Source organism: Musca domestica, unplaced genomic scaffold, assembly GCF_030504385.1.
Source record: "Musca domestica strain aabys unplaced genomic scaffold, Musca_domestica.polishedcontigs.V.1.1 1, whole genome shotgun sequence".
Lineage (NCBI taxonomy): Eukaryota > Metazoa > Arthropoda > Insecta > Diptera > Muscidae > Musca > Musca domestica.
Window position 1 is genome coordinate 3,937,739 of NW_026712114.1, and position 27,539 is coordinate 3,965,277.

Consider the following 27,539-nt stretch of genomic DNA (forward strand, 5'->3'; position numbering starts at 1 on the left):
GATATCGAGGGGTACCGTTATATGGGGCTATACGAAGACGTGGACCCACATAGCTCATTTTCTGCCTTAGGCTGTAGTATCCATTACGAACTTCAAATACCAAAATTGAAACAATTCCGGTGAATAACGTCGCTAAAATCATCAAAATACAGACTATCGGGAGGTACCGTTATATGGGGGCTATACGAAGACGTGGACCTTCATGGCCCATTTTCAATACCAAAAGTCCTGCAGACATAATACACATTTGAGTAAATTTTTATCAACTTACTTTATTTTGTTCGGTAGCTAGAGTGATTTCCACAGACGGGCAGACGGACGGACATTGATAAATCGACATAGAATTTTATGCTGATCAAGAATATATATACTAGAACTTATATTTCTAGGTGTTACGGAATGACAACCTTAATATACCCTCCATACTATGATGGAGGGTATAAAAACAAAACATCGTCCCTTTGTCCTCACACAATTTTAATGTCCTGCTAACATGCTTCTCTCACATTTACTACCAAAACATACATCCGCATACAATACTAATAAATTAATCATTTTCATATTTTCTCCACATGTTTCATTTAGGTCTCTGTTCGTACTCCTCCTTGCGTTCCATACCAAAAGTAAACCAACAACCAAAAACAAAAAAATATTTAATCAAAATTTGAAATCATAAACAAATCCGGCCATCACAGAAACGCCAAGCAGGCAATCAAGCTATCATTGGGTATCGAAGTCATTGGTGGCGGCAATCCAACACAGAGCTGGGAGGCACAAAAAGAGACGAGTACGCACGAACCAACCACCCACCAACCACCACCTCACATTATAACCACCATCAACAACAACAGCAAATAAAAAAACAACACCTCAGAAAAAAATCAACAACAACCACTAGCACCCACCATCCATTAACCAATCCATCCATGTTCTAATTGGCAAACAAGTTAAAAGAGAAAAAAAAAAAACAAGCCCCGACTGTCATATCCGAATCCCAAAAGCAACAACCATCATCCAACAGAACAGGACAGAACAGATCATCAACGAATATTTCTGGTGGTCAGTTAACTAACCACAAATAGACTACGACTTTCCATCTCAATGTTCCTCTTTGGTTTCGACACATAAAATATGCGGATGTAACGAAGTTATCATTCCAAGCGTGCGTACGTGTGTGTGTGCGCCACAAATGTTACAGAGGAGCGAAGGATCATCAATTGACTCCTTAAATCTGGGTTATAATTAGACGACATACATTAAAAAATATATATATAAAAGAAATCTGAAGGATAATTAATAGGAGAGACAAGTAACCTCATACTCCCATAAACATTTGTTGTAGTGGTGATTGAGGGAGGAGGAGGAGTCATAAAGCCTGACGCCTATTGTGACAACAAGTTTCTATTTTGTGTACATTGTTTCTGCAACGTCTAAGCGACGTTTCACAATTTCCCCACCATGAATCTGTGGAAACGCATAGCATGCAATCCGGAAATCAAGCAATCCATGATACAGTACTACGACGAAAAGGGCTTGGCCGATATACGCGTCTATCTGGCACCATGGATTGAGGAAAGGATAATGTAAGTATATGCGCATACAACATTTTTTTTTTTGGAGATTGAATAATTTGTGTTCTTCTTCTTTGATTTAGTTTTGAGATGGTTGTTGTTGTGGTCTACGGGATGGAATAGGTTGCTCCTTGGCGATATAAAGATATTGAGCAAAGGAGTGGGACAATTTTCATCACAAAATTATGCAGAAGTTGAAAAAGTTGATTCCAAGTTAAATGTTTTCAAGCGGTCCTCCATCTCCATGCATCTCAATGTATCTTTCTTTAATGGAAATCTATTAAAAAAATCTTCAAAACAAAGAGGAAATCTTCAACAAGAAAAGGAAACCCTTTAATTTACCTTTACTAAGTCTACAATTTTCAACAGAAAGTTATTCAGAAGTTGAAAAATTGATTCCAAGTTAAATGCTTTCAAGCAGCCCTCTATCTCCATGCATCTCAATGTATCTTTCTTGGATGGAAATCTATTAAAAAAATCTTCAAAAAAAAAAAGGAGAAATCTTCAAAAAGAAATGGAAAACCTGCAATTTACCTTTACTAAGTCATCTGTATACAGAAGATCTTAAACGAGTATTTTGAGGGTAAATCTCCCATAAAGGACATCTTTTAGGAAAACTTTGAAAGAAGGCTCCCAAATGTCCTTCATAGACAGACTATAAAAATGTCCTCCATTGATAGAACCGCTTTAATGGATCTTTCTCGGATAAAAATTGAAGATTTTACGTCTTTTGGGTAGAAAGAAGATCTGTAGTTTGCTATGACTAGCTCCGCCATATACAGAAGGCCCTAAAACGGCGTAGCCATAAAGCACATCTTTAAGAAAACCTTTGAAAGAAGCCTCTCAAATGTCCTCCGTAGGCAGAATTCAAAATGAAATGATCTATTGATAGTATCGTTTTTATGGATCTTTCTTGGATGAAAATCCTTCCACTTCAACACGAAAATCATCATTTTTTTTATCTTTTGTATAGAAAGGAGAACTCTAATTTGCTATGCCTAGCTCTGCTATATAGAGAAGGTCTTAAAACGATGTTTCGAATCATGTATACCAGAAGGAGTCGACTGATATATCCGATCTTCACACCAGACCTTGAATTAATTAAAATATTCTGATGGGGGTAATTTGAAGAGAACCGGATGCATATTTCTGATTTTATGATTGTTTTGGTTATTCATAACTTTGATCCTGTGTGGGGGAGGTACTTAATGTAGTGGACCGATATTGTCCATTTTCGCACCTGAACTAGCACTGACGTAAATATTGAAATTTGCAAAGTTGGAGAAAAATCGGATTATGCTTTCACATTCTGTGGAGCTAAATATTATTATTAATACGATGTTTCGAATGGAAATTTCACAAAGGACTTCTTTTAGAAAACTTTCGAAAGAAGATCCCCAAAACTTATTTTAATATTAAACAAGTTAAAAAGCAGTAAGTTCGGAACTTTGAATACCCTCCACCATTTGGAACGAATTTGGAGATTTCCAAAAAATAAAATCCTTAAAAAATTCTGTTAACATTTTAAAAATACCGTAGACCAACAAAGGTATTTTTTTCTGTCATAAGCCACTACCATATTCAAATTCGAAACAAGAAATAAACGGTGAATAATGTAGCTAAAATCATCAAAATATCGTATATAAGGAGGTACCGTTATATCGGAGCTGTGCGAAGAGCTGGACCAGCATAGACAATTTTCTGTCACAGGCTGTTGCATCCATTACGAACTTGAAATATGACATCTCAAACAATTTCGGTGGAAATTGTACCTAAACTCGACATACGCGTACTACAAAATACCGAAAATAGGGAGGTACTGATATATGGGGCCTATACGAAGACCTGGATCTGCATAGACAATTTTTTGTCACAAACTGTTGTTCCCATTACGAGCTCTAAATACGTAATTTGAAACGATTCCGGTGAATAATGACGCTAAAATCATCAAAATACCGAATATTGGGAGGTACCGTTATATACGAAGACGTGGACCTGCACAGACAATTTTTTGTCATAGGCTGTAGTATCCATTACGAACTTCAAATACCAAATTTGAAACAATTTCGGTTAATAATGTCGCTAAGATCAGCAAAATACCGAATATTGGGAGGTACCGTTGTATGGGGGCTATACGAAGACGTGGACCGGCACAGACAATTTTCTGTCTTAGGCGGTAGTATCCATTTCGAACTTCAAATGCCAAATTTGAAACAATTCCAGTAAATAATGTCGCTAAAATCATAAAAAATACCGAATATCGGGAGGTACTGTTATATGGGGGCTATTTGAAAACGTGGACGACCTACATAGCCCATTTACTAACTTAACCTCCCTACCGGAAAATGTCTGCAAAATTTTAGCCTTCTATCTCAATTCGTTCGAAAGATAGCGTGGTTACAACAGACAGACAGACAGACAGACAGGCGGACATGGCTAAATAGAGTTAGAATGGATCGTCCATGGATATATCTTATTTAGAAGTCCTTTTAATTTCCTCATTAAATTCACAGTCTTTAATTCGCAGCCACAATTTCCCCTCATCACTGGGCATTAGTTGTTCCTGACAAATAGTTAAAGCCCTGAAGCCTATGCAATGAAAAGCTGGCTGAATGACTGACTGACTGATTGAATGCAATGCAATGCAATGCCATGGATTGGTTGCAATAATCCTTTGTCTTTGTTCACCGTAAATCCTTTCTGGTGAATGCATTCTTCTGTTCGTCAGCTTGAACATTTTGTTGTTATTGAAAGAGTTTTTTTTTTTTTTTTTAATGGTATGCATTGGCCACTGAAGCCCAGCAGCAGTAAAAGCAACAGCAACTATTGAACATTGTTGTTTTTGGAAATTTCTGATGTGATACGATTTCTTCCATTTTCCCTACCTTCCATTTGCGATTCATTGAAAAGGCTTAAGATTTAATGTGAAAAAGTCCTTCCAAAGAAAATACATTGAAGGGGCTTCGACTTATTACTATTATTTATGCAAATCTCCATTTCTGTTTATATTCATATTATTGAATGGATTTTAATGATAATTATGCGCGAGGAAGTCTTAGAAGTTTGAATATTTAATTTTTCGACTGGGAATTGCGTTGAAAAAAAAGACGGAGATAACGAACAAGTTTTTACACCGAGCTTTTTATATTCTCCCCTTCTGATTTTCCAGTGCATTTGCCCCCCTCCCCATTTCGAATGGATTTAAATTGCTTTCCGTTTTCAAACTTGTCAGGCTTTTCAATGCATTATTATATTTAAAATTATTGCGAATATTTACTAAAATGTTTTCGCTCTTAAAATACTTCCTTCGGCGAGGGATGAGATATAGTAACAAAGAGTTACAAGCGCAGTTGAAAAATCCATTATATTTGTATACCCTCAGCCACATGGCTAGAGAGGGTATACCTTCGGCCAAAACGTGCCTAATCGAAACAACGATTTTAGACTCTAGGTCTCTTTAGACCAAATCCGTTTTAGGGCATTTGGAGTTGATCTAGTGATGTCCGTCCGTTCGTCTGTCTGGCTGGTACGTACGATAACTCTCAAAGGGCGTATCCGATGTGGTCCAAACTTGGTACATCGTAATATTATTATCAATCTTAGATCGAGTTCGGAGATGGGCAATATCGGTCCACTCCTTCTGGCACCTCTCTCACAAAAGGTCAACTTTTTCAAAGAACATATTTTACTGCACAAAAGGAAAAAGGATAATTCGACTTTGCTTCAACTTTGCAAATCCTAATATTTGCATCAGTGCTAGGTTAGGTGCGAAAATGGACAATATCGGTCCACTCCATCAATTATCTCCCCCCAAAAGGGGGAATAATTATAACTCTTATAAAATTTGGTGTAAGAGTCCTATTGTCTTCAACATCACAATTTTTTATTAATCCAAGATCTGGTGTGAACATGGAATATATAGGGCCACTCCTTCAGGTACCTCCCCCCCAAAGGGTCCAAATTTTGAATACCCATGATGCTCATAAAACGTAAAATTAACATCCGATTCCATTCGGACTTGGTATATCTTAATATTTCCATCAGCCTAAGATCTGTTGTAAAGATGGTAGAGATCGGATTATTCCTTCTGGTACCTCCCCCACAAAGGGTCAAAGTTTTAAAAAACTAAAACGCTGATAAAAACCGAAAAAAGCATCCTGATCTCTTCATATTTCACACACCCCACTATCTCTTCTAACACAAGATCTGCTGTGAAAATGGAATATATCGGTTAACCCCTTCTGGTACCTCCCCACAACGGGTCAACATTTGTAATATCCATGCAGCTTCTAAAACCCGAAATTAAAATCCGATTCCATTTGAACTTGGGAAATCTCAATATTTCCATCAACACAAGATCTGTTATAAAGATGGTAGAGATCGGATTATTTCTTCTGGTACCTCCCCCCATAAAGGGTCAAAACGAAATAAGTATCCGGTTCTCTTCATATTTCACACATGCCATTATTTTTAATGACGCAAGATCTGCTGTGAAGAAGGGATATATCGGTCCTCCTCGTGATACCTCCCTCACAAAGGATAAACATTTTGAAAAATCCGATTCTCAATATTTCTCTCAACACAAAATCTTTTATAAAGATGGTAGAGATCCGATCACTTCTTCTGGCACCTTCCCCAAAAAGAGTCAAAATTTTGAATAACCAAAACTATCATAAAATCCAAAATCCGGTTCTCATCAAATTTCCCACATGTCAAAAATTTTACTAAAACAATATCTGCTGTGAAAAAGAGATATATCGGAGTACTTCTTCTGGTACTTCCCCACAAAGAGTTCAAAATTTTGAATAACAAAACGCTCATAAAACCCCTCCAACTCTCTTCAAATTTTACAAATCTATCGCACAATCTTTTGTGAAGATTATAGATATTTGTCAACCGGTTCTGGTACCTCAACCACAGAGAGTCACAATTTCCAATACTTAGATCTGTCCTAACATGCGAAACAAGTCGGCGATTCTATACAACTTGCTATATCTAAATATTTCCCTTAGCCAACAATCTGATATGAATATGAAATTAATCGAATTGGACAATATTGGCCAACTGCTTCGGAACCTCCCCCATAAAGGGTCAACATTTACATAAATCATTACTCTAGGCTGGGGACGTCAGAAGTATGTCGGCAAAACCGACCGATACATTTTTTTGTTTTGTAATTATCGAAAATAAATCTAATCTCACCTCTCTTTCCTCTCTCCCCACACAGGTCCGAACTCATCCACAACACAACATCAACGGAACTGTACGAACGTGATGCCCATCAGTTCTATGAGGATCTAAAACAGAAACTCATTCCGCTCAGCAACGATAATTTAATCAAATTTAAACTTGCCGAAATTTGCACTAGCATCACTCAAACACCAGCCGTGGAGTTGTATACGCACATACGTACCGGCGTCCAACGTGAAATACAGCTGTTGGACCAAATGCCTCAGTATTCGTATGTGGGCGGTGTGCCGGTCAATGGTACGGCTGTGGGCACACCCGGCATGTTAGGCGGTGGCGGCACCATTCCCGGCATGCACACACCCACCATGGTCACAAGCGGTAATGGTGGTGGTGGCGGCACCTATCCCGGCGATACCCTATATGCGGCTCACAGTTCCATACCCAAGTTGGGCATGTGTATCAATACGATTTTTGCCGAAATACAACAATTTGCCCGCAACTATGAGGGATTCCACAACAGTTTCACCAGCTATAATCAGCGTAAACAACACATGACCCAACAGGAAATTCAGCTGCATGATTTGCAGTTGCAGGAACAATGCCGCATTTTGGCCAGCACTCGTAGCAGCATTTTACAGGACATCAAGCGGGTCATCTTCGATTATGACTCCATACAGGAGACGGTCATAAATGAGTTGAAAAATTGGCAACGTAACCAGGCGCTGGCCGGTAATGGGGCACCATTCCGCGACAATTTGGATGACATACAACGCTGCATTGAGCTGCTGGTCGAGATGGTGGGCAAGATATTGGATAATGTCAATACCATGAATCAAATACGTTTGGATAACAACGATGAAATAAGTGACATAATTGCCCATGTACGACAGTCGCAGCAGCTGCTGGTGCTGTCATCGTTCATTGTTGAGAAACAACCGCCACAGGTTATGAAAACCAATACCAGGTGAGTGAGTTTTCGGAATGAATTCAAATATTAACAACTAATTATGCGTAATAATGTTGTTAATTAATGTGGGGAGGGGAGGGAAGGGAGGGTGGAGTGATGTGAAAAGCAGATTCATGGACATGTGTCTATCGGTGTGACCATTAGAATACATCGATGTGCTATGTGTGTGTGTGTGTGTGTAGCATGCCATGATGCTGCTTATCACTTGCGTTCGTTCGATTGCAATGATTGATATGTAGTTCTACTAATTGGTTTTACATTTCACATTTTCCAGATTTGCTGCCGGTGTACGATGGTTGATTGGACCACAATTGGGCATCAGTGTTAATGGTCCTCAAGTGGAGTGCATAATTCTATCAGGTATGTATAACAACAATTACACTTGAACAATAGCTGATAAATTTCCCCCAACCCCCACCCCATTGTAATTTCAAATGAAATGTGTGTGTGCGGATATCGTTTATCATCCAATGGGTTATGGTTATAATAATAATGACGTTGATAAATGCGATTGTATTTTGTGAAATAGGAACTCTTAATATCCTTAGGCATGCGGCTAGAGAGGTTATATATGATATATTTGATACGGTCAAAACGTACCTCATCGAAATTACGGTTTTAGACTCTTGGTCTCTTTGGACCAAATCCTTTTTAGGACATTTGGAGTCGATCTAGTGGAGTGGACCGATATTGTCCATTTTTCACACCTGACCTAGCACTGACGCAAATATTAGGATTTGCTAAGTTGGAGCAAAATAGAGTTTTAATTATTCAAAATTTTGACCATTTGTGGGGGAGGTACTTGATGGAGTGGACCGATATTGTTCATTTTCACACCCGACCTAGCACTGATGCAAATATTAGGATTTGTAAAGTTGGAGCAAAATCGGATCTTTCTTTCTCTTTCTGTGCAAAAAAAAAATATATTTTGAACTTTCGACCTTTTATGAGGGAGTTACCAGAAGGAGCGGACCGATATTGTCCATCTTAACACCAGACCTTGGGTTAGTATAAATAATGGGATGTGTGAAATTTGAAGATCTCTCTCTCTCTCTCTCTCTCTCTCTCTCTCTCAGACTCTTTCATCACATTTTATGAGAATTGTAATTATTACCCGAAGGAGTGGACCGATATTATCCATTTTCGCACTTGACCTAGCGCTAATGGAAATATTAGGATTTGCAAAGTTGGAGCAAAATCTAATCATTCTTTCTCTTTTTTTGCAATAAAATATTTTCCTTGAATATCTCAAATTTTTGGGGGGAGGTACTAGAAGGAGTGGACCGATATTGCCCATCTCCGAACTCGATCTAAGTTTGAAAAAAATATTGCTATGTACCAAGTTTGGACCAAATCGAATGCTTTCTTCAAGAGTTATCGTGCGCACCAGCCAGGCAGACCAAAGAGACCTAGGGTCTAAAACCGTTATTTCTACTAGGCACGTTTTGACCATATCAAATTGTATATACCCTCAGTAGCCAAATGGCTGAGGGTATAAATATTCTCTGAAAACCCACGTCTTGTAGGATCTTCAAAAATATTCCTTAAAAACCCACGTCTTGTAGGATCTTCAAAAATATTCCTTAAAAACCCACGTCTTGTAGCCTCTTCAAAAATATTCCTTAAAAATCCACGTCTTGTAGGATCTTCAAAAATATTCTTCGAAAATTCACGTCTTGTAGGATCTTCAAAAATATTCTTTGAACACCCACGTCTTGTAGGCTCTTCAACAATACTCTTTGAAAACACACGACTTGTAGGCTCTTCAAAAGTATTCTTTGAAAATCCACGTCTTAAAGGCTCTTCAAAAGTATTCTTTGAAAATCCACGTCTTAAAGGCTCTTCAAAAAATATTTTTAAAAAATCCACGTCTTTTAGGCTCTTCAAAAATATTCTTTGAACACCCACGTCTTGTAGGCTCTTCAAAAATATTCTTTAAAAACCCACGTCTTGTAGGCTCTTCAAAAATATTGTTTGAAAACCCACGTCTTGTAGGCTCTTCAAAAATATTCCTTAAAAACCCACGTCTTGTAGCCTCTTCAAAAATATTCTTTGAAAACCCTCGTCTTGTAGGCTCTTCAAAAATATTCTTTAAAAATCCACGTTCCGAAGACACTTCAAAAAATATTCTTTTTTAAAAATCTACGTCTCGAAGGCTCTTCAGAAAATATTTTTTAAAAATTCCACCTATTGGAGGCTCTTTAAAAATTCCCGCCTCGAAAGCTCTCTCTCACTGTGTAGGGAGAGGTAAAGAGAGACTTTCAATATTTTTTTTTTCAAAACACATATAATCACAAAATAATTTTGAATTTTTCTGCCTGATGTCCTGATGTAAAACCAATTAAGTTTATAGTAGGTTTGGTAGACAAATCATTATGCGCTGGCAAATTTCACGTGTGCTAAAGTAATCTGAAGGAAGTTTTTGCATGGTCCCTTTCATACTCTACTCTGAGATTATTTTTCTATGATAACCTGGTCACTTTTTTCTAGACTCTTTTTGCAATGCCAATTATTAATCAATGTCTTACGATGACAAAACAGTAACAATTATTGCACAATTTTTTCTTTGGTAATTCAATACATTACAGTTTCGATTGACAAAAAAGAAACAATTGTGTTTTTTTTCGGTGAGAATCGACCGCCACTGGAAAGTGGTGTAACATGCACTGTAAAATATGTTTTCAGTATTTCAGTATTGTTCTCCTATTACAAAAAAGTACGACAACAATTCTTGACTTGGTTCCAATAATCCACTGACACTAGCTGTATAGTCATTTGTTAACAATAACAATAATTACAACAAATACCATTAAAACGTTTATTATTTATTTTTTTTTTTTGTGGATGTTTATTTATTTTGTTTTTATTATATCTAAGGTGTCACGTTTTATATATATTGTTGGTGACTTTCATAGCCCAAGTGTAATGCTATCGTTAGCTGATTAACTCCAAACAGCTGGGTTACAGTTTAGCATTGTTTGTTTTGTTGTTTTCAACTGAATTTTATTATACCCTCCACCATACTATGGAGGGTATATTAAGTTTGCCATTCCGTTTGTAACTCCTCGAAATACTCATGTCAGACCCAACCAAAAAACCCAAAATATACTTGATCAGCGAAAAATTCTAAGTCGATTTAGCGATGTCCGTCTGTCTGTTGTAATCACGCTATTTTTCGAACAAATTGAGATAGAAGGCTTTATATTTTTTATGTTTATTTTTCCAGTAGGCAGGTAAAGTTCGTAAATGGGCCATGTAGGTCCATGTTTTCAAATAGCCCCAATATAACGGTACCTCCCTATATTCGGTATTTTGATGATTTTAACGACATTATTCACCAGAATTGTTTCAAATTTGATATTTGAAGTTCGAAGTGGATACTACAACCTACGACAAAAAATTATCTGTACAGGTTCACGTCTTCGTATAGCCCCTATACAACGGTATCTCCCGATATTCGGTATTTTGATGATTTCCGCGACATTATTCACCGGAATTGTTTAAAATTTGGTATTTGAAGTTCAAAATGGATACTACAGCCTAAGACAGAAAATCATCTGCATAGGACCACGTCTTCGTATAGCCCCCATATAACGGTACATCCCCAAATTCGGTATTTTGATGATTCTAGCGGCATTATTGAACGGAATTGTTTAAAATTAGGTATTTGAAGTTCGTAATGGTTACTACAGCCTAACACAGAAAATTGTCTGTGCAGGTCTACGTCTTCGTATAGCCCCCATATAGCGGCACCTGTCAATATTCGGTATTTTGATGATTTTAGCGACATTATTCACTGGAATTGTTTCAAATTTGGTATTTGAAGTACGAAATGGATACAACCGCCTAAGACAGAAAATTGTCTACGTCTGCAGGTCTACGTCTTCGTATAGCCCCCATATAACGGTACATCCCAAAATTCGGTATTTTGATAATTTTTGCGTCATTATTCACTGGAATTGTTTCAAATTACATATTTAAAATTCCTAATGGGAACTACAATCTGTGACAGAAAATTTTCTATGCAGGTCCATGTCTTCGTATAGCGGTACCTCCCGATATTCGGTATTCTGATGATTTTAGCGACATTATTCACTGGAATTGTTTCAAATTTGGTATTTGAAGTTCGAAATGGATACTACGGCCTAAGACAGAAAATTGTCTACGTCTGCAGGTCTACGTCTTCGTATAGGCCCTATACAACGGTACCTCCCTATATTCGGTATTTTGATGATTTTTGCGTCATTATTCACCAGAATTGTTTAAAATTACGTATTTAGAGTTCGTTATGGGAACTACAGCCTATGACAAAAAATTGTCTATGCAGGCCCAGGTTTTCGTATAGGCCCCATATTTCCGTACCTCCCTATATTCGGTATTTTGATGAGTTTAGGTACAAAACCCACCGAAACTGTTTGAGATGTCGTATTTGAAGTTTGTAATGGATGCTACAGCCTGTGACAGAAAATTGTCTATGCTGGTCCAGGTCTTCGCACAGCTCCGATATAACGGTAGCTCCCTATATACGATATTTTGATGATTTTAGCTACATTATTCACCGTTTATTTCAAGTTTCGAATTTAAATATGGCAATGGCTTATGACAAACAATGCCTATGTAGTCGTAAAGACCCCAATATAACAGCTATATTCGGTATTTTTAAAATTAAATAAAAAATAAGGATTTTATTTTCCAAATTCGTTCGCTTTTTAACTTGTCATACTTCAAATGAAAATATATTGGTATGGGCAATATTACAAAAAAAAAAAAAAACAACAATAAAAAAATTTCGATAAATAAAATATTGATAGTGAGCAATTTGCCAACTTGTTTCACAAGTTATGGCAGATAGAGGTATTGAAAATATTGACCCTTTGTGGGTGAGGTAACAGAAGGGGCTCCCAATAATATATATCATCTCCATATGTGCAATTTGAAGAGAGTTGGATGTCTATTTTGCTTTCTTTGAGCGTTTTGTTTTTCAAAACGATGAACCCTATGTGGGGGAGGAGGTACCAGAAGAAATGGTGCGATCTCTACCATCTTTATCTTCATATTCTGTTTATGGAAATGTTGAGATATACCAAGTCTGAATGGAATCGGATGTGAATTTCACGTTTTTTTAACTTCATGGATATTCAAAATTTTGAGTGAACCGATATATCCCATCTTCTCAACAGATCTTGTTTTAGTAGAAATAATGATATGCATGAAATATGAAGAGAACCGGGTGCTTGTTTTGGTTATTCAAAACTTTGACCCCTTGTGGAGGAGGTTCCAGAACAAATGATTTTTCGATTTATACCATCGGACATATATGATGGAAATATTGAGGTGTGCCAAGCCTGAATGGAATCGGTTTTTAGTTTCGCTTTTTATGAGCTTCACGGATATTCAAAATGTTGACACTTTGTGGAGTACCAGGGGGTGTGGACCGGTACGTTCCGTTTTCACATCAAACCAGTAAAGAAAGTCTTAAAGTCGGGCGGGACCGACTTTATGATACCCTACACCACTTTGCTAATTTAGTAGAGCTCCGCATAACAATTAAAAGTTTTTATGGGAGAATTCAATCATACACGCTATGATTATAATTATAATTTAAAGTTCAAAGGACTAAATATGCCGAAGCATTTGTATCTTTTAAATTCGGACTTGTATTGCCCATTTGGTGCACAATTAATTTGAAATCGGATAAAAATATATATGGGAGCTATATCCAAATCAGAACCGATATCGATAAAATTTGGCAAAGATATTTCTGAGCTGTATATGATATATTTCCCTGAATATCGTTGTTACGGAGTGCATATTACGGCTGCGGAGGACAAAAATAACAAATCGGATGAACAATATATATGGGAGCTTTAGCTATATCTGAACCGATCTTAACCAAATTTGACAAACTAGCTTCTAGACTCAATTCGGTCGTAAGTGCCAAATGTCATCCCATTTGGGCAAATATTAGACATTTGGTGTACAATAAGAGGTAAATCGGACGAAGTTATATATGGGAGCTATATCCAAATCTGAATCGATCGAGAAAAAATTTAGCAAATGTATTTCTGAGCAGTATTTGCTATATTTCCCCAAATATTGTTGCTACAGAGTGCATATTACGGCTGCGGAGGACAAAAATAACAAATCGGGTGAACAATATATATGGGAGCTATAGCTATACCTGAACCGATTTCGATCAAATTTGGCATACTTATTTTCAGGCCCAATCTGATCATACGTGCAAAATTCCATACTATTCAGATTGATATTACACGTTTGGTGCACAATAAAAGACAAATCGGACGAATATATATATGGGAGCTATATCTAAATTTTGACCGATTATCTCCAATTTCAATAGGGTTCGTCCTTGGGTCAAACAAATGATTTGTGCAAAATTTCATCTGGATAGGGCAATAAATGCGAACTGTACTTTGTTTACAAAAATACATGGACCGAGGGACAGACAGACGGACGGACGGACGGACAGACATGCATAAATCGACTCAGAATGTGATTCTATGCAGATCATCAAAAATAACTATGGGTCTATCTCGTTTCCTTTTGCCTGTTACAAACAAATGCACGAAGTCATAATACCCGTACTACTATGTGGTGTAGGGTATAACAAGTTAAAAAGCAGTAAGTTCGGCCGGGCCGAACTTTGAATACCCTCCACCATTTGGAACGAATTTGGAAATTTTCAAAAAATAAAATCCTTAAAAAATTCTGTTCAAATTTTAAAAATACCGAATATAGCCGTTATATTGGGGTCTATACGACGTGGACCTACATATGCATTGTTTGCATAAGCCGTTACCATATTCAAATGGGAAACTTGAAATAAACTGCAAAAAATGTAGCTAAAATCATCAAATTATCGTATATAGGGAGGTACCGTTATATCGGAGTTGTGCGAAGACCTGGACAAGCATAGACAATTTTCTGTCACAGGCTATAGCATCCATTACGAACGTCAAATACGACATCTCAAACAATTTCGGTGGGTATTGTACCTAAAAACTCGTCAAAATACCGAATATAGGGAGATACTGATATATGGGGGCTATACGAAGGCCTGGACCTGCATAGGCAATTTTCTGTCACAGACTGTAGTTCCTATTACGAACTCTAAATGCGTAATTTGAAACAATTTCGGTGAATAATAACGCTTAAATCATCAAAATACCGAGTTTTGGGAGGTACCGTTATATGGGGGCTATACGAAGACGTGGACCTGCATAGACAATTCTCTGTTATAGCCTATAATTACCAATTACGAATCTCAAATACCAAATTTGAAACATTTCCGGTTAATAATGTCGCTAAAATCGTCAAAATACAGAATATCAGGAGGTACCGTGGGGGCTATACGAAGACTTGGACCTGCACGGACAATTTTCTGTCTTAGGCTGTACTATCCATTATGAACTTCAAATACGAAATTTGAAACAATTCCGGTGAATAATGTCGCTAAAATCGTCAAAATAGCGAATATCGGGAGGTACCGTTATATGGGGGCTATATGAAAACGTGGACCTACATGGCCCATTTACAAACTTATCCTGCCTACTGGAAAAATAAACATGTGTGCGAAATTTTAGCCTTCTATCTCAATTCGATCGAAAGATAGCGTGATTACAACAGACAGACGGTCAGACAGACAGACAGACGGACATGGCTAAATCGACTTAGAATTTTACGTTGATCAATAATATATATACTTTGTTGGGTCTGTCATGAGTATTTCGAGGAGTTACAAACGGAATGACAAAGTCACCCTCCATAGTATGGTGGAGGGTATAAAAATGTGTATATTCCTACATTTATCCAGATTCCTAATACAACACATAACAAAAGCCTATGTGGGCGTCTGTGTTTGTCACTCACATTAAATTCTCTATGCTCCAAATTTAATTAATTTTAAAGAGTAATTAAATACTTCCATTATTCTACAACTAGTATTTATTTAATAAAATAATAATTAAAATGTTTGTCAATTGATGCGTTTTCTGTTAACGACAGAAAAAAAACGCTCTAATATTTAAATAATTTAATGCATTTTCCCATTAATTTTTCCCCCCTGGTTTTTTGTTAATTTTTCTCTCTTTCAAATTAATAATTTAATTGTGTACTTTAATGTAAATTAATTGGTATAACAAAACTGCTGCTTTTATTTATTCACTATTGATAATTAAACGTTTGCATTTTTCGCTTCCATTTAAACGTTACAAAATATTGTAGCAGCAGCAACAACAGCAACAACAACAATAGTGCACAATTTCAACTAAATTGTTCGCATAAATTAATAATTTATTTTGAGATCTGCCACTGCATCTCCAGCCAGTCAGCCAGCCAGCCAGCAAGTCGTCTCTGGCCCCCTCTCTTTGACGTTGGCGACGACAACGCTGATATTTACTATTCTCTCTCTCTCTCTTTTTTTGCAAAACTCATTTCCATTTTGCTTTGGAAATTACACATGGCAACAGATTCCCGGAAATGCATCTATTTGCCATTAGAATATGCAAAAATGCCAGTGTGTGGCATTCAATCGGTTGTAACCACATCAACCTATAACCAACCACTGCACTTGCGCCTTACCTCACCACACCACGGAATCGGCACCGCATCATGCCACACATTATTTTCACTCTCATTTAACTTTTTGTGGCAGGGCTAACTATGTGTGTGTATGTGTGTGTCTGGGTTCTACTGCTGCTGCTACTAGCTTCCCCATTTGAAACTATTAAGGTTTGGTTAGCAACCTATTATGACTTCATTTGCCATGGACAAGTTCAATAGTAAAAGCGATTATTGTGTTGTTGGTATTGTTGTAATCATATGTACGCACTGTAGGGTTGTCATTGGAGTTATACGAGGGTGGTTTAATGGATTTGGTTGAAGAATTGAATTATATCCTACACCACATAAGGGTATTATGTCTTTGTGCATTTGTTTGTAACATGGAGAAGGAAGCGCGAGGCAGACCCATAGTTACATTTGCGGATCTTTATGAAATCGCTTTCTGAGTCGATTTATGCATGGCAGGCCATCCGTCCCTCCATCTGTCCAGGTATTTTGTGAGGTCGCATTTATTATCCGATTAAGACGAAAATTTTTTCCAAACAATATTTGTTTGGCCCAAGGACGAACCCTACCGAAATTGGTACATAATCATGTACATACTGGGTTGGCAGCGGCTGGTTGAAACTGGGATCTTGTTGTGTTTTCGGGTCAATCCGGTATCGTAGAACCCGCTCCGGTGGGACCATCTACATGAGGAGGCGAAAGTCCTTTCCTTATGCTTTCGTTGCAGTACCTTCTTGGGTATTACCGTGAGAGTCATCCCAATCATCATATGGTGGATAAATCTCCTCCACCCAGGCGGAGGCTAGAGAGAGGGAGCTCTCTAGATCATGTATGTCCTTCCTGACACGCCTGGGTGGAGGAGATTTATCCACCATATGATGGTTGGGTCCAGCGCTACAAGAGAGAACCTCTAGATCAAGAAGCCTATCAGGAAGGTCTGAGGGGCTTTCATACAGACGCAGTCGCAGATGCTATTATCAATTATAAAATGAATGCCGTCCTCGGAGTACAGCCCCCTCCCCCATCCATTGCAGCTGAAGAATGTCAGCTGCCTAGACAAACCATGGTAGTTTTGGCGCAATTGGACACGAATTGATGAAGATGTGCGTGACATCTGCCCGACGGATACAGGCCCGCACAATACGCTGCACCTCTTTAATTGCACAGCCAAACCCCTACCCAACTCACTCCAGAAGATCTCTGGCTACAGCCCCATTAAAGTAGCCGAATTTCTAAACCTGGAGCTGGAACCAGATTAGCCGAATGCAAACACTTGCATGTACTACTGCTACAACAACAGCAACCGAAATTGGTGAAAATCAGATCTGATTTGGATATAGCTCCCAAATATATATCTTCAACCGATTTCGGGTTAATTGTGCACCAAATGTCGAATATCAATCCAAATGACCAGAATTTTGGTACATCCGACCGAATTCAGTCTAGAAGCAAGTACATCAAAGTTGGAGAAAATTGGTTCAGATATAGCTATAGCTCCCATATATATGTTTCATCCGATTTGGGGTTTTAAGTCCTTCACATGCGTAATATGCACTCTACAAGAATGATATTTGGTATCGGGCATCTGATACTGCTCGAAAATACCTCTGTCAAATTTTATCGAGATCGGTTCAGATTTGGATATTGGTCGCATATATATCTTCCACCGATTTCGTGTTAACTGTGCACCAAATGGCCTATATCTGCCAAAAAGTCCTGAATTTTGGTACATCCGACCGAATTTAGTCTAGAAGCAAGTACACCAAAGTTGGAGAAAATCGGTTCAGATATAGCTATAGCGGCCATACATATGTTTTATCCGATTTGGTGTTTAAGTCTCTCACATTCATAACTTGTATTCGACAAAAATGATATTTAGTACCAGATATCTTATAAAGCTCGGAAACACTTTTGCTAAATTTTATAGAGAATGGCTAAGGTTTGGATATATCCTTAATCTGACTTCAGGTTTATTGTGCAAATAATAATTCAGATCAGCTCAAATGGAGTGAATTTCGGGAAGTACTTTTCTATTTTGTGGAACCCGGCTCCGATATATATTTTATACCCTACACCACAAGGTAGTCAGGGTATTATGTCTTTGTGCATTTGTTTGTAACAGGCAAAAGGAAACGAGATAGACCCATAGTTCCTTTAGATGATCTGCATAGAATCACATTCTGAGTCGATTTATGCATGTCCGTCCGTCTGTTCATGTATTTTTGTAAACAAAGTACAGTTCGCATTTATTGCCCTATCCAGTTGAAATTTTGCACAAATCATTTGTTTGGTCCAAGGACGAACCCTATCGAAATTGGAGATAACCGGTCAAAATTTAGATATAGCTCCCATATATATGTTCGTCCGATTTGCCTTTACCTGTGCACCAAACGTCTAATATCAGCCCGAATAGTATGGAATTTTGCACATACGACCAAATTAGACCTGAAAATAAGTATGCCAAATTTGATCGAAATCGGTTCAGATATAGCTCCCATATATATTGTTCATCCGATTTGTTATTTTTGTCCTCCGCAGCCGTAATATGCACTATGTGACAACAATATTTGGAGAATTGTAACAAATACAACTCAGAAATCGCTTTGCTAAATTTTATCGAGATCAGTTCAGATTTGGATATAGCTCCCATATATAACTTCGTCCGATTATCTTTTATTGTGCACCAAAAGTCTAGTATTTATCCAAATGGGATGAAATTTGGCACTTACGACCGAATTGAGTCTAGAAGCTAGTATGTCAAATTTGGTGAAGATCGGTTTAAATATAGCTATAGCTCCCATATATATTGTTCATCCGATTTGTTATTTTTTCCTCCGCAGCCGTAATATGCGCCCTGCAACAACAATATTTGGGGAAATATATCAAATACAGCTCAGAAATACCTTTGCTAAATTTTATCGAGATCGATTCAGATTTGGAAATATCTCCCATATATAACTTCGTCCGATTTACCTTTTATTGTGCACCAAACGTCTAGTAATTGTTCAAATGGGATGGAATTTGGCACTTACGACCGAATTGAGTATAGAAGCTAATATGTCATATATATTGTTCATCCGATTTGTAGTATTGGTTACCCACAGACGTAATATGCACTCCGTAACAACGATATTCAGGGAAATATATCAAATTAGGCCTGAAAATAAGTATGCCAGATTTGATCGAAATCGGTTTAGATATAGCTATAGCTCCCATATATATTGTTCATCCGATTTGTTATTTTTGTCCTCCACAGCCGTAATATGCACCCTGTAACAACAATATTTGGGAAAATATATCAATTATCTGATTTCAAATTAATTTTGCACCAAATGGGCAATACAAGTCCGAATTTAAAAGATATTCGGCATATTTAGTCCTTTGAACTTTAAATTATAATTATAATCATAGCGTGTATGATTGAATTCTCCCATAAAATCTTTTAATTGTTATGTGGAGCTCTACTAAATTAGCAAGGTGGTGTAGGGTATCAAAAAGTCGACCCGCCCGACTTTAGGACTTTCTTTACTGGTTTTTGAATACATGATGGAGGGTTAACCAACCTTCCAACATGTTGATTAACCTTTCGGCTTTCTACATTATGCCCAAGGACTAATTATCCCAGCCATCACTACCAGTTTCCACACCGCTCCCATACCAAAACCTTCCAATTACGAACAACAAAACATGTTAACTCTTCAATTATTTTTGATGTAGAAATTGCAAAGTCAATCAACATCAGCATCATTATCGTTGTTGTTGTTGCTCTGTTATCATTGGTGTTTTACATCTCTGTTTACAAAGTAATGGCATGCTGTAAATATTCCTCCCACACACACACACACACTCTCTCTCTCTCCCTCTCTCCATTAAAACATCATGAACACACTATGTACGTTACAAAACACTAATAGTTATTTGTTGTTGTTTTTTTCCTATCCCGCAGAGGCTCAGGCTCAACGTCATTCCGCACAGCGAACAATGCCTGACTCATCCAGCAGCACACCAGCCTCATCCGGTGAAATTGTGAACAATGTTGGCAACATGGAATACAATAACCAGACGCGTGTATTTTCTGCCAGTTTCAGGTATGTACAAATTAAGCCAAAGATAAATCTCCATGCCATTCCCCTCTGGCGCCATTTCCTCCCACCCTCCCACAAATTCATTACATGCTGCAATACCTTTCATTGTTTGACTGTGCAGTGGGAGATGGGGGTTGGTCTGTAATAAGTTGGATTCTTGTGAAAAAGCCAAGGCCGGGGCCGGAGAGCATATCATCAGTGTCGTCCATAATTTGTTTTTCCTCATTTTGCCTTTACACTAAATTTCACGAATTCTATTTTTACAGAACAATGCAATTGAAGAAAATAAAACGTGCCGAGAAAAAGGGCACCGAAAGTGTCATGGACGAGAAGTTTGCTTTATTATTTTACACATCAGTCGTAGTCAATGATTATAGAATTAGGGTAAGTATAATCGAACACAGAGAAATAAATATATTTTTTAATTACAAATTAATCTCCCCCACCCACCAACAGGTCTGGACATTGTCATTGCCGGTTGTGGTCATTGTCCACGGCAATCAGGAGCCACAGTCATGGGCCACCATCACTTGGGATAATGCCTTTTCGGATATTGTACGTGAACCTTTCCAAGTGCCCGAACGTGTGGCGTGGACCCAACTCGCCATGGCATTGAATACCAAATTTGAGTCGTCAACTGGTCGTGCCCTAACCGAAGATAACTTGAATTTTTTGCGTAAGTATCGATTAGATTTAAAGGAGGGCTACTGCTTCGTTTGGAAGCCTAATGGTGGGGTGGACCCATATATCCCATCTACACAGCAGATCTTGTATTAATAGAAATAATGGGATGTGTGAAATATGAAGAAACCCGGATGCTTATTTCGGATTTTTTAGTTGTTTTGGTTTTTCAAATCATCAACCCTATGTGTGGGAGGTATCAAAAGGAGTTTTCCGATCTCTATCATCTTTATAATAGATCTTGTAATGATGGAAATATTGATATGTACCAAGCGTTGAATTTCGCTCTTTATGAGTTTCATGGATATTCAAAATTTTGACTCTTTGTGAGGGAGTTACCAATATATCCCAACCTCACAGCAGACCTTGTGTTAGTAAAAAAAGGGGTGTGTGAAATATGAAGAAAAACGAATGCTTATTTCGGATTTTATATATATTTTTTTTTTGTTTTTCAAATCTTCAACCCTATGTGGGGGAGGTATCAGAAGAAAAGGTCCGATCTCTATCATCTTTATAACAGATTTTGTATTGATAGATATATTTAGATTTTCGGAGTCTGCATGGAATCGGATTTCAATTTCGCGTTTTATGAGCTTGATGGGTATTGAAAATTTTGACCCTTTGTGAGGGAGTGGAGTTACCACTATATCCCATCCTCACAGCAGACCTTGTGTTAGTAAAAATAATTGGATGTGTGAAATATGAAGAGAACCGGATGCTTATCTCGGATTTTAAAATCGTTTTGGTTATTCGAAACCTTGACCCTTTGGGGGGAAGGTACCAGATGAAATGGTCCGATCTCTACCATCTTTATAAAAGATCTTGTGTTGATGGAAATATTAAGATGTACCAAGTCTGAATGGAATCGGATGTTAATTTTGCGTTTTATGAACTTCATAAATATTCAAAATTTTGACCCTCTGTGAGGAAGTACCAGAGGAGAGGTGGACCAACATATCCCATCTTCACAGTAGACCTTGTGTTAGTAAAAATAACGGGATGTGTGAAATATGAACAGAATTGGATACATATTTCGGATTTTATAATCGTTTTGGTTATTCAAAACTTTGACCCTTTGTGGGGGAGGTACCAGAAGGAATAGTCCGATCTCTACCATCCCATCCTCACAGCAGACCATGACCCTTTGTGAAGGAGTTTTTTTTTTTTTAAATTTCGACCTTCCTTTTCGTACAAGGAGATGTGGCCCAATATATCCCATCCTCACAGCAGACCTTGTGTTAGTAAAAATAATGGGATGTGTGAAATATGAAGAGAACCGGATGCTTATCTCGGATTTTAAAATCGTTTTGGTTATTCGAAACCTTGACCCCTTGTGAAGGAGGTACCAGAAGGAATGGTCCGATCTCTACCATCTTTAAAACAGATTTTGTGTTGATAGATATATTGAGATGTACTAAGTCTGAATGGAATCGGATGTTTATTTCGCGTTTTATTATTTTCATGGATATTCAAAATTTTGATCCTATGTGAGGGAATTACCAGAAGGAGTGAACCGATATATTCCATCCTCCAACATATATAGTGTTACCAAGTCTGAATGTAATCGGATGTTCATTTCGCGTTTTATGAGCTTCGTGGATATTCAAAATGTTGACCCTTTGTGGGGAAGTTACCAGAAGAAGTGGACCGATATTTTTCATCATTACACCAGACTATGGGTTAATAAAAAATAGTGTGATGTGTGTAATTTGAAGACAATCGGACTCTTACATCACATTTTAAAAGCGTTTGTGGAGGAGGTATTTGATGGAGTAGACCGATATTGTCCATTTTCGCATCTGACCCAGCACTGATGCAAATATTAGGATTTGCAAAGTTGGAGGAAAATCGGATTATCCCTTCTCTTTCTTTAAAAATGTTTACATTTCGTGGGGGAGTTACCAGAAGCAGTGGATCGATATTTGTCCATCTTCGAATTCGATCTGACCAGTTGAAAAATAAATGTGGAGAATGAAGAGAGGGATCATGGGTTAAGTTTGTTTCCCATAAGCAGGGGCAGAACAAATGTTCGTCAGGTAGCCTCATTCCCGTCTTGACAGAGCCTGAAGTAGTCGATATCATCGCAGCCCCTATTTTAAATAATTGCCTTATCTTACAGTGACCTGTTATAAATCCCAACATAAGTTTTATGTTTCGCCATAAAGATAAACGACTTGGACTCTTTCGCAAAAGTGTGTTTTAAATTGTCTTCGAGACCTTGCATCCGTCCTTCCCTTTATCCAGTTTTGTAGAACATTCCAGTAGTAATTTTTCTACACCATTCGAAAGTTGTTGAGGTGACTTCACCGTGCGATCTACATCCATGTAGGTTGACTCTGATCCGCGTCTTGCTGATTCAGCCGCAGCTTCAATGTTGTGGAATATATTGCGATGAACAGGAACCCCGGTTAAGCTCGATAAACGATTTAACCTTGATGGTATATGAAGCGACTGACTATTGACGTATATAGTCACCGGACCGTCAAGATCACAGATTCTCTTAGTCAGCAGATCAATGGCCTTATTGCTGAAGACTTTTGCTCCCATTCCGCGTTCCATCTTCTCTTCCATATATCTCTCCTCCTTCATCTCCTTCCTTCATATCTCTCTTCCAATTAAGTTTGTAGTCGAAAACTATTCCTAAGGTAGTTGGGCTCTCTGTAGATAGTCCCAATGCGACGCTGCCTAATTTTGGAGATGAAAATTATGGAACTTTTCTTTACCCTGTGAAAAACAAGGGCCTCTTGAACTCCAAGAGATCCGACAACTAGGGCAATGATTTTTATTCCCGTTTTTTCCAAATCCTTAAGTAATTTCGTTTTTCAGCAGATGCCACAGAAATGTGTGGATTGATGATTCTACTGCCAACATGGGAATATCAAGTTTTGAAAGGAAGTTATGGATAGACTCAGCTGTGATTTTTATTCCCTCAGCCATATGACCACAGAGGTGGTACATATCGTTCGATGCGACCCCAAAACGCTTCATCGAAATTACAGGTTTAGAGCCCAGGTCTCTTTGGATCAAATCCGTTTCAGGACATTTGGAGTCGATCTAGGGGTGTCAGTCTGTATGTCCGCTGCCTGGCAAACTTGGCACATCGTAATATTATTGTCAAACCTAGTTCGTATTGGGAGTTGGGCAATATCGGTCCACCCTTTCTGCTAACTTCCCACAAAAAGTCAACATTTTCACAGAAAGTAATTTACCGTAGAGACAAAAAAGTATAGCCCAATTCTGAGCGAAAATTCCAATATTTTATCAGTGTTAAGTCAGTTACGAAAACGGAGTATATCGGTTTACTCCATCAAGTACCTGATCAACAGAAGGTTAACATTTTAAATAATTATAACTCTCACAAAATATGACATATGAGCCCGATTGTCTTCAGCAAATCTCAATATTTTAACCAACAAAATATCTGGTGTAAAGATGAGATATATCGGCCCACTTCTTCTAGTACCTTGTCCATATCTTTTAAAAAACTATATCTCTCATAATATAGCGTCTCTAGACTTCGCACATTTCATAATTTCTACTTACACAAGATCTGGTGTGAAGATGATAGGTATCGGCCCAACCCTTCTGGTACCTCTCCCACAAAAGGGGCCTAACTCTCATAAAATGCGAAATAAATATACGATTCTCACACGACGAGTTCATTTTATTTGTTTATTTCTTTTTCGAGGCAAACTTTATGATCAGATTTGATATTTTCTGTGAAACTCGTCTCGAAAGAGAAATACACAAATAAATTGATCTCTTCCGGCTTTCCTCTTTACTGCTATTCAATTTTTCTTTATTGGAATTCAGTTACTCATTGTTTAATATTTTTTATATATTTTTTTCCAGATGAAAAACTCTTCCGCCGCAACATCATCAATGGCGAGGAAGACTACATAACCTGGGCCCAATTCTGTAAGGAACCCCTGCCCGATCGTTCGTTTACATTTTGGGACTGGTTCTTTGCCATTATGAAACTAACCAAAGATCATTTATTAAGTTTATGGAAAGCTGGTCTCATTGTCGGTTTCATTAATAAAGGTAAAGCCGAACGGACACTCAAAGAGCTGGTGGGTGGTACATTTTTGTTACGTTTCTCGGACAGTGAATTGGGTAAGTACAATGAGGGTTTTGCGATCATTTGATTTTGATTTGTAATTGTTTTTTGCATTTCGTCTTAGGTGGCATAACCGTGGGTTTCGTCAACGATCAAAATGTTGTTTTAATGCTGTCACCATGGACTGCACGTGATCTGAATATACGCGGCCTAGCCGATCGTATACACGATTTAGATGTTTTACGCTATATTTATCCCACAAATCGCTTGCGAGATGAAGCTTTTCAAGAATTTTATACACAACGAATGGGTAAGTTGTTGGGGATATATATTTATATTTTAAGGAAATTTACGGAGGCCTAATCTAGGCCTAATAGCTATCCATAAATAGCTGTTCAAAAATCATAAAAACATTTTGGAGAAGTTGAAATAATATTCTAATCTTAAAGAAAGATGGACACGGTTTTTTCTCAATTTATAGGTCAGTAATGACCACCAAAGTCATTTTTATATCTGCTTAAATGAAATAGAGTAGTGATGGATTTCTTAGAGTTAAAAGTACTGGCCAAATTTGACTGTGGATACCAATTCTTCATAGGATTTGTGGCTTAGATCTTCCAGAGCAGATCTACAATTTCAGAACAGAAATCTGGTAAGAATATGGAATTTATGATTTCTATTTCCTTCAAATTTTGCGCGTACCAAATATTTTTATCTGTATTAGATGAAGTATGAAAATGGAATACTTCGGTCCGCTATAACTGGTACCACACGCATATTTCCACATTTTCCAAAAATTGGCAAATATCTAATATAAGGTATGGGAAGTTTGGCACGTTGTAATACGTGGTGAGATGAAAAAACCGCAACCAACTTCAGACTGCTGTCATTTCTAAGCCACTCGTCCGAAAGCTGTTATTTACAAGAGTACAAAAGCATTTTGATAAGAATTTTCAAGAAAAAAGGTTATTCGTGATGTAATTCATGCGTGATAGTGTGATTTCTTCCGATATTTGGCTGGAAAACCACAAGTAGCTATCGTTAGAGCATTCCAGCATATAAATGTGAATAAATCGTTTGTGTCTCGTACCATCTCTCGTTACCGTGATACTGGTAGCGTAGTTCCTCGCTCAAGGAAATGGACGGAAGAAAACAGCAACATCAGGTGAAATGGTTCGAAAAGTAAAGAAATGACTTGATCGAAACCCGCATCACAGTGGCCGAAAAATGGCTCGTGAGCAGAACATATCGCAATATTCCATTCGGCAAATATTGAAAAAAAGAGCTCGGGGTAAAGCCATTGAAATTCCAAAAAGTGCAAGAACTTACACCGCAGCAGAAAAAAAATAGACACAAAAGAGTTGCTGCTTCGCTTGGCCGAAAGTGGTGAACTGACGAATTTGGTTTTCTCCGATGAGAAAACATGCGTTGTCCAGTAGTTTGTAAAGAAACAAAATGATTGTGTTTACTTGCCAAAGAGGTCAGCTGAAAATGTGCACCTTCGGTTGGCCACCATAATTCAAGCACCTGCCATGGTGATGGTGTGGGTCGCCATAACAGCCGATGGTCGCTCCCCGCTCGTATTAATCGATCTTGCATCGAATAAATGCCAAACATTATCGCGAAAATATTCTGGAGGGTGTATTAAAGCCTTGGGCACTCAAACATTTTGGCCGCAGACCTTGGACATTCCAACAGGACTCAGCACCCAAGAATGGTTACAAAATGAGGTTCCTCGCTTTATTTCCAGCGCACAATAGCCACTAAAATCTCCGGAGCAAGGTTGGCACTAAAAAAATCTAAAGTGTCGATCACCTCAAGCAAGCGCTTGGCCGGGAATGGGCAAAAATACCGCAGACCAACATTCGGGCAGCGTGCGACGGTTTCATTGACCGTTTGAAGGCCATAATTCGTACCAAAGGTGACCAATTCGAAAAAAAATTGAGGATCTTCATAGAATCACTTTCTGAGTTGATTTATGCATACCAGTCCGTCTCTCCGTCGGTCTGTCCATGCATTCTTGTGAACATAATGCAGGTCGCATTTATTATCCGATTGAGATGAAATTTGTCACACAACATTTGTTTGGCCCAAGGACGAACCCTATTGAAATTGGAGATAATCGGTAAAAAATTAGATATAGCTCCCATATATATCTTCGTCCGATTTGCCTTTTATTGTGCACCAAATGTGTAATATCAGCCCGAATAGTATGGAATTTTGCACATACAACCAAATTAGGCCTGAAAATAAGTATGCCAAATTTGATTGAAATCGGTTCAGATATAGCTATAGCTCCCATATATATTGTTCATCCGATTTGTTATTTTAGTCCTCCGCAGCTGTAATATGCTCTCTGTAACAACAATATTTGGGGAAATGTATCAAATACAGCT

At 37.9% G+C, this 27,539-nt stretch overlaps 1 protein-coding gene across 10 annotated transcripts in view; it reads left to right on the top strand.

The window, feature by feature from the left end:
- LOC101895093 (signal transducer and transcription activator) overlaps nucleotides 1-27,539 on the top strand; it is a 125,386-nt gene that overhangs the window by 88,432 nt on the left and 9,415 nt on the right. For 5 of the 10 annotated variants that reach the window (XR_009344321.1, XR_009344322.1, XR_009344323.1 and 2 more), the window contains 8 exons: nucleotides 586-1,583; nucleotides 6,799-7,725; nucleotides 8,003-8,088; nucleotides 20,264-20,405; nucleotides 20,669-20,786; nucleotides 20,859-21,078; nucleotides 24,936-25,199; nucleotides 25,268-25,453. Coding sequence is in view for 1 of the 10 variants with exons in the window: in XM_059132301.1 (XP_058988284.1) it covers nucleotides 1,459-1,583; nucleotides 6,799-7,725; nucleotides 8,003-8,088; nucleotides 20,264-20,405; nucleotides 20,669-20,786; nucleotides 20,859-21,078; nucleotides 24,936-25,199; nucleotides 25,268-25,453 (2,068 nt within the window). In the remaining 9 variants the exon portion in view is untranslated. The remainder of the gene's footprint in view (nucleotides 1-585; nucleotides 1,584-6,798; nucleotides 7,726-8,002; nucleotides 8,089-20,263; nucleotides 20,406-20,668; nucleotides 20,787-20,858; nucleotides 21,079-24,935; nucleotides 25,200-25,267; nucleotides 25,454-27,539) is intronic. The other 5 variants (XR_009344326.1, XR_009344327.1, XR_009344328.1 and 2 more) reach the window with 1 other exon arrangement.